This window comes from Austrofundulus limnaeus, unplaced genomic scaffold (genome assembly GCF_001266775.1).
Source record: "Austrofundulus limnaeus strain Quisiro unplaced genomic scaffold, Austrofundulus_limnaeus-1.0 Scaffold1687, whole genome shotgun sequence".
Taxonomy (NCBI): Eukaryota; Metazoa; Chordata; class Actinopteri; order Cyprinodontiformes; family Rivulidae; genus Austrofundulus; species Austrofundulus limnaeus.
Genome location: NW_013954089.1, coordinates 8453 through 17204, shown reverse-complemented (window position 1 = coordinate 17204; position 8752 = coordinate 8453). Strand labels below are relative to the sequence as shown.

The 8752-nt window shown below is 39.9% G+C and overlaps 1 protein-coding gene across 1 annotated transcript in view; it reads right to left on the bottom strand.

Annotated features, from left to right (window-relative positions):
* Positions 1–348: 348 nt before the first annotated feature.
* LOC106536103 (kinesin heavy chain isoform 5C) overlaps positions 349–8752 on the bottom strand; it is a gene marked incomplete at its 5' end in the record, with an annotated part of 11044 nt that continues 2640 nt past the window's right edge. Inside the window, 8 exon segments of the mRNA XM_014033289.1 lie at positions 349–1051; positions 1801–1947; positions 2021–2237; positions 4429–4533; positions 7041–7112; positions 7198–7258; positions 7945–8046; positions 8137–8246. Of these exon segments, the coding sequence (XP_013888743.1) occupies positions 1817–1947; positions 2021–2237; positions 4429–4533; positions 7041–7112; positions 7198–7258; positions 7945–8046; positions 8137–8246 (798 nt within the window).

The following is an 8752-nucleotide window of genomic DNA, read 5'->3' as shown; positions in this document are numbered from 1 at the left end:
CCCTATCCCTCTCCTTCTTGGTCAAATAGCCCTTACACAGCCTGGAGGTGTGTTTGGGGTCATTGTCTATATATTTATTTATTTATATATTTGTCTATATATTTATTTATTAGTATTTTTATTTCAAAACACTAACTTAGATTTTATTGAGCAGATGCATCATATAAAATTTAGAATAATTATAAATATTGGGGGAGGGTATCTTTTACAAGGCAATGTAGCTCATGATGCGTTCAGGTGTCACTGACCTCTTCTCTGATGAATTGTTGGACAGGACATCTGAGGACAAGTGTAGAAAATACTGAGTAACAGAAAAGTCATTTTAACAATAAAAACACAAACAATATGTTTAACTTTAAAAAGATTTTTAAAATATTCTGTAAAAAAAATAAGGGTTTATAAGTTAATCTTCAGTATCCTAAAATATTCACAAAAGTAAAGTTTAAAACTCAAGACATTCAGTCAGTTTCAAAATAACATCAGAAATATTTGACTTGAACAAATGATGCTTTGTTATAATTCAATAGAAAGAATGTGACTAAAATATCCAACTTTGATTAAGAAATTATAATAATTAAAAAATGTATTTTGGTTTTAATAAACCTACCCATCCATAGTTACAATTCTTTTATGAGAAATTACTACAGTAATAAATAATAAATAATTGGGTTTTTGTTGTTATTTTTCCTTTACTGTTCTGAAATACCAAATGAACACAAAATAAATGATTTTTTTCAGAAAGTAAAAATACTTTTCATGAATTTTTACATATTCCTTGATATTTATTTTAGTAGTTTTTTAGTTTTTGTTTGTTTTTATTTGTACTTGGTTTGATGAATCCTGTAGATTTTTGTTTTATTTCTCATAATTAGAAGTAAAAAGGTTGAATTATATTAAATAAAATGTATTCACTCAAATGTCCTGACAGATCTGGATCAGAACCAATGTGATAATAAAGAAACATTTTGTTGGTTGTTAAAAAGCTGCAGAAAAGAGATTTCTGATTCCAGGAGAATTCAGAACCAGAATCTGATCCAGAGGCAGCTCCTCTCTGTGAAAACAAAAAGTTATAAAATTTATATCAACAGAATTAGAAAACAATTTTAACTAAAGAGTAAATGTAGTAACTTTAGGGAAGAAAAAATATATAATAAACTTCCTAACCGTAATCAATTCAAAATGTTTTCCTTATTTTCACTCAACAATGAGCCAACAAAAGGGTCTGGTAACTAAACAAATGTTTACACTATTAAAACAATTAAGGTAAAATGTGTTCAAAATAATTTAAACAGATTTGAAAAAAAATACTACAAGGGGAACTGATAATGGTTTATCCTCATAATCCTCCTTCAACTTGATTTTACACTGACTAACTACACAACTTCAGAAAAGTTCCCACCAATCCTCAGCAGACATGATTCAGGAGAACTGGCTGTTAAGGACTAAACTGTTCTCCACCTCAATGACAAAAGATACTGTGCTGAAGGCTAACATGTTCACATTTTATACAGAGAAAACAGCTGGTTTGACAGGGGTTGTAGGAAGACATTAAACAAAACTAGAAAAAAACTATTAAACAGAGCAGCAGGTCTCAGATTCAGCTCTCTAAAACCTAAAATGTAGCATTAAGTCGGATACCCAGTCAGGATCCCTCGAATTTACACCTTTGTGCATGTGACCAAAACATCTCCCTGTGAGCCAGACTAACAAGAAGTCAAATGACCCTCAGGAGGGAGGAGAGAGAGCATCATCTGCAGGTGAGTTCAGAAAATGTTAGCTGCTTTATTCTACCTGACTCACCTGGAATCAACTTGTTTTACTGCGGTTGTTGTTGTCTGGAGGTGTGATGCCGTGGACTGGAGGCGGCTCCTCCTCTGATGCTGGGTCTAATGATCGGGGAGGAGGATGGATGCTGATGGTACTGATGCCCAGCTCTGACTGGTTTGGCTGTTGAGACCCAAGTAACACGAGAATCAGAATCACATTCATGTCGGCAAAGACTAGAAGTTGTGGTTCTTACCAATCTGAGCAGAGTGTCCTCTCCTTGAAATGTTCTTGGACTGGACTGCCTGTTTAATCCGGTCTACTTCCTGCTGGTACCGTTTGCGGTCCCTCACAGCTGACTCCTTGGTTGTCTTCAGGGCAGTTTCCAAAGTCTTTATTCGCTCTGCTGTGGCCCTCAACCTCCTGTCCAGCTTTGGCAGCTCACAGCGAAGGTCTGCATTATCTTGAACTAGCTGAGAAAAAAGGTTCGACCTGCTTATCAGGTCGGGGCTTAAAAAGACATGATGTTTTATCAAACATCTGGAGTTTTTACATCGGAGAAAATGAGTTATGAGTGTAATTATGGTTCTATCAAGTACTGAATGATCATTCTTGCTTATACAGGTAGAGTATTAATTACAACAGTCTTCTGTGACCTGCTGGTGAAGGACGTGACTCTACATAGACCCTCAACAAGGATTCCAAGGGCAAAGCAGTCTGGCAGTCATCTGGGATTCATGGAACCGTAGGTACACTCATAACTCTCATTCTATTTCATCCTCACTGACAGCTAGAAGTGGTGCTTCAAGCACTGAATGACTTATGTTAGAAAAGTCAGGAGGAATCTGCAAAATCCACAACATCTACCTCAGTGGGATGTAGGAGGATGCTGCTGCAGAATGCCTTGCAGGGGATGAGATGCAGCCATTTTCACCCTATAGAACAAAGGTGCTTGGTGACAATCAGGGGAGCACACTTCATATATTGTCCAGCAGCACCCAGTTTCCATGTACAAAAAATCTGATCAATAGCATTTAAAGACCAGCTGACCAGATCCATAATTTCTAGTTTGGATGATTTGTAAAGGAGGCTCCAAAATGCAGCAAAGCACGGTAGATAAGAGAAGGTTGAAGGGAGAGGGGAAAAGCATCTACCTTCACCAAGAGCAGAAGCAAAAAAAATCATCATGGACTGATGCTCCATCCAATTCAGCATTGCTGCGACCACAACCTGCCTGAGAAGACTGGAGGAGGGCCTTCATTTGGGCTAAGTTAGATGTGAGTTGACCCACCTTTGCAGATAATGTCCTTGTATTGGTCTGTCTGGCTCTCTTTGCAAAAACCGCTGTAGAAGGCTGCTTCCAACACACTGCTTGTCTTGGTGGCAAAAAGCTTTGTTAAACAGCACCAACACAATCAGTAGGTTGTTCCAGTGCAGTCAGTCAATCTAGTCTGACAACCCGGTGCATGACGCTACAGTTGGGGCACATGTTATCTAAGAATGCCTCTCTGAGATGTTCCACAAGGCATGAAGGACACAAGTCATGCCTGTCATCAGGCTGGAACAGAGCTAAATCATCAAGCATCATACTGCTACTACAGCATGAGGGACGTGATCAAACAGTCAAAAACAGGAAGCATCAACTTGAGCAGGAGACGCTACTGACAATGCAGTTGAACACCCCCCGCATAGAACCAGATTAAGGACTCAGCATGGGCAGGAATCAACACCGGTGAGCCCAATTACTACCCAAACATGACCAGACAATTAACAATTAGATAAGTCAACTCAARCAGAAGCACTACAGACAACTCTGTTGTTACACAACCCTCGTAGAGACAAACTGTGACAGTTTGTGAACCATGTACTTCAATAAACCCCCAAGCTGGCTGTCAATTCCTTGACTCCTGGTTTTTGATGAATAAACTGCAACTACAAAAGTAGTTTGTGCAGCTCCTGGAGGGCGAGACTCACCCGCAGCTCTGACCGTAAACGACCAGAAGGCTACTATCATCAAGCAACAAGAAAAATAGTGATAATGGCAGCAGCTATCACCTTAGCACAACCACACCTGCTCTCAGTAAATCTGTGTGCAAAACGTAAAAACCGATTGGGTGCCAGGTGTCACATGACTGTATAGTCACACAGGTCACAGGTGACTTTGTTGTAATTAATACTTGACCTGTGCTTGTGCAAGAATGATCATTCAGTTCTTAAAGCACTGCCTCTGGTGGTCAGTAGGGATAAAATAGAACTTCACCACAAACATATAAACATGCATAAAGACAAACAAACCCCTGAACCTTTCCTTTTAAATCTAATTAAATTGTGTTTTAATGTCTTTTAATTCATACAAACAAAATAATTAGTCTCTCATGATTAACCAAACATCACCTGTAATTAAGACAGTTTATTTTCCTATTATTCGTTTTAACACAGCCTGTTGTTCTTTATAACGTCTCTTTTTGATAAGTGGAATGCCCATTTAATGTAAACATGTTCAAAAACCAAAGCAGAAAATCTCTGTTCAACATCAGAACCACATCTGTAGAACTTATCTTTGAGAGGGTTAGGTTTGGTCAAGTCAGGATAGAAGAATAAAGTCCTGCTTTCTTAAACTTGCCAACTAATTTACTCCACAGATTAGTGTCACCTATGTCTCACCTGTTTGTGGACTTTACTGAGCTGCTCCAAGTTGTTTTCCAAGAAAATGATCCTCTGTCTCTGAGCCAGACTGCCGCCTGCCTCGTCGCTGTTGTTCTCTGAACTCTGTTCAACACAAAGAAGAAAACTTTAACTAAGCTATACATTTCTCAGATAAACAAACAATTTCCTGACAGGCTGCATGGGGCATCACAGTGCCTCAAAAACCACCCGGAGTCAAAAAACAAAAATGTTAAAGGAAGCAGAGTCCTCAATTCTCAGCTACAAGGCTTCATTTTATATTAAAGATCTCATTGTTACACAGTATCCTTATTAAGCACTTGGTTCTCTTGTGGAGCCAATTTCCAGGATCTGCCTGTGAATATGACACTGTCTACTTTTAAGACTAGATTGAAGACTTTCCTGTTGAATAAATCTTATAGTTAGCGTTGGGTGGGTTTCCTGAGATTTGTTTTATATTCCAGTTATGGTGGGGATGGTGCGCTGCTGTCCTTAACTTAGGACATTATGGGTTGGTGGGCAGAATACTTCGAAGACCTCCTCAATCCCACTGACACGTCTTCCCATGAGGAAGCAGAGCCTGAGGACCCTGAGTCGGACTCTCAAAATCTCTGGTGCTGAAGTCACTGAGGTGGGTAAAAAGCTCCTCGGTGGCAGGGCGCCGGGGGTGGATGAGATTCACCCGGAGTTCCTTAAGGCTCTAGATGTTGTGGGGTTGTGTTGGTTGATGTGACTCTACAATATTGTGAGGACATTGGGGGCAGTTCCTCTGGATTGGCAGACTGGGGTGGTGGKCCCCCTGTTTAAAAAGGGGGACCACAGAGTGTGTTCCAACTATAGGGGGTCACACTTTTAAGCCTCACTGGTAAGGTCTATTCAGGGATCCTGAGGAGGTCCAATAACAGATTCAGGAAGAGCAGTGTGGTTTTGGTCCTGGTCATGGAACACTGGACCAGCTCTACACCCTCAGCAGGGTCCTGGAGGGTGCATGGGAGTTCACTCAACCAGTCTACATGTGTTTTGTGGACTTGGAGAATAGATTCGACCATGTCCCTCGGGAAGTCCTGTGGGGGGTACTCCGGGAGTATTGGGTACCAGACCCTTTGATATGGACTGTTAGGTCCCTGTACGACCGGTGTCAGAGTTTGGTCTACATTGAAGGTAGAAAGTTAGGACTCATTTCCAGTGAGAGTTGGACTCCACCAAGGTTGTCCTTTGTCACAGATTCTGTTCATAACTTTTATGGACAGAATTTCTAGGAGCAGCCAAGATGTTGAGGGGATCCGTGATCACATCTCTGCTTTTTGTGGATGATGTGGTCCTATTGGCTTCATCAGATTGTGAGGTGAAGTTTTTGGGTGTAGTGACAGATGAAGGGCTGACATGGAGACCTCATACATTATTTAAGAACAGAGATGGCTGTATCTATTGGTGTTCTGTATATAGTAAGGGAGTTATTTAATGAAAAAGCACTGTAWATGTTGTATAATGCAATAATAGGTCCACATCTGGTTTATTGTATTGAAGTCTGGGGGAAAGCATGTTGGACAATTACAAAATCCTCTTTTTTATTACAGAAAAGAGCTGTGAGAATTATTACTGGAAAACATTGTTGTCACCCATAATTTTTTTTATTTTATAAATTGAAAATATTTAAGTTCTTTGATTTGGTGGATTATAATTTTTACTGGTTACCCGTGAATAATGGTAGGGGAAACGGTGCGATGCATGGCAGCCCCACCTCTGTCAGTGTGCCCCAGGGAAACTGTGGCTACAATGTAGTTTGCCATCATCAGTGTGTGAATGTGAGTTTGAATGGGTGAATGTCTGTAAGTGTAAAGCTCTTTGGGGTCTGGAGAGACTTGATAAAGCACTCTATAAGATTAGTCCATTTACCATCTACAGTCAGGAGCTTTGGGTAGTGACTGAAAGAAGGAGATCACAGATCCAAGCAGCTGAAATGAGTTTCCTCTGCAGGGTGTCTGGGCTCTCCCTTAGAGATAGGCTGAGAAGCTCAGTCATCCAGGAGGGACTCAGAGTAGAGCCGCTGCTCCTCCACGTCCAGAGGAGCCAGTTGAGGTGGTTCATCTGGTTAGGATGCCTCCTGGACTCCTCCCTGGTGAGGTGTTCTGGACACGTCCCACTGGGAGGAGACCCAGAGGAAGACCCAGGACACGCTGGAGGGACTATGTTTCTCAGCTGGTCTGGGAACGCCTTGGGATTCCCCCAGAGGAGCTGGTCCAAGTGTCTGGAGAGAGGGAGGTCTGGGTCTCTGCTGAGGCTGCTGCCCCCGAGACCTGACCCTGGATAAGAGGAAGAAAACGGACGGACGAGCAAACCTTTTGAGGAAATAAAACCATTTCTGTAACTGTCATTAAGACTTCTGCACCTATTAGCAGGTATTTTGGTCCATAGAGTTGAATTAACACTTGTCCCTATTTAAACACACCATGAATAAATATGGTGCTCATGTGTTATGCAACCGTGTTTGTCACATTTTAAGAACTGATCAGCCAGATTTTTCTTTCTTACTGAAGCATAATGTCTGAGTTAAAAAGAATTGAAGTTCAGTTGCTTTTTCTATTTTAATGTTTTTAGATTTTTTTACTTACATTCCTGACTCGAGAGCTGAGGTCTTGGATGAAAATTTTACGAAGATTGGTCAATGTCTGCAGCTCTTTGGTCTGTTGAATAAAACCAAATTAATACGCAGATTGAAGAACTTTAATCTCGATATTTTGACATTATGAGTATAAATATAACTCCTACCACAGTCTCCTCCAGACCCTTCAGGTCCTCTTTGGCTTGTTCCCTTTTATCATTCAGGAACCTAAAACCACACCAGCAGACTGATGAATAGAAGAAGCAGCAACATCTTCATCCAACGCAGGTAAGATTCATGCAGAAGTACTAAAAAAACATTCATTATCCACTGCTAATTTTCTCTATAGTCTGTATTGGTTGGTCTGTTTAACATTAGGTGGAGCTGATTCTACAAATGGTGACAAAAACACAAACCTTTTAAGAAATCCAACTAAAGGCCAGATGGTAAAAAATAATTAAAACAGAAGGAAAATGTGGCTTTTCAGTTTGACATGACTACCAGTTTACATTCAATTTCTTTTTGATATTGTTCATAAAATGTGGAAGGAAATAAACATTAAATATGCTTTTTTGTAACATAGAGAGACTACCTGTAAAACAATCTACATGTTCAAAAAAGTAAAAAAAAAATCAAAGCTATTAAAAAGTATGATTCAACGTAATGGAAATAAGTTATAAACGACACCTGATGTTTGTTTTTTGTGAATTTGGAGATTGTTCAGTGTTTGTTGTAAGTTTTTTATTCTATTTTTAAATAAGGGGCAGATATAAGATATTTTCTTCACTCTGCACCCTTTTCATTCAGATCTTTTTTTTGTGTTTATATTGTGTTTTTTCAGTGAAAAAAATCTTTAAATAAAACAAAGAAAGACATATGTTACGACTTCAACAAGCTAAAGGGGACAAACTTACTGAAGTTTCTGCAGTTTCTGCTCTTTGTTTTGATCCTCAGCTCTCAGTTTGTCGAAGTCCGACTGAATTTTTCTGTTTTCCAGATGCAGGGCCTGGTTCACACTGAGAAAACACAGGACAGAGCAGTAAACTTAAACCTGGGAGAACCAAGTAATCCCAGAAGAGGAAAAACAATTGGCCATCAGCTCATACTCTTTGAGGTGGTCAAAGTCTCTCTGTTTCTGCTCAATCTCATCTCGAAGTCGACTCAGCTGTTTCTGATGAACCTCTCTGTGGTTTTCCATCTGTTCCTCCAATGTTCTCTGTGGAATACAAACAACTTTAGGAATAATTCATGTTTCCTGCTTAGATATATCAGAACCTTATATGTTCTGAGCCAGCAGAGTGTTGACACAAACAGACTTCCTATCATTCTCCATGTTGATGATAATTGCCACACTGCTTTTGCCCCAATGCGGAGGTAAGGTGGCAAAATACACTTTAATCTAACCTAACCCTGGACCAAGAACATTTACTGTATGTGCCAAATCAACTGGCCTGTGTGAGTGACATTATTGCAAATATAAATTGTATAGTTCAAAATCTCTCTCACACAAACAGTTCAAGACTCTTCTGGAGGAGGAGGATTCACAGTACAAAGATGTATTTTACCCCCAAGAGGTGAGGTGGCTGAGTAACGGATAAGTCGTTAAAAGGGGTATGGATATTTCTCCTTTTTGTATCGAAAAAATATCGAACCGTGAGACTAAAGTATCGAACCAAACCGTGAATCTTCTGTATCGTTGCACCCCTAACATATATATATATA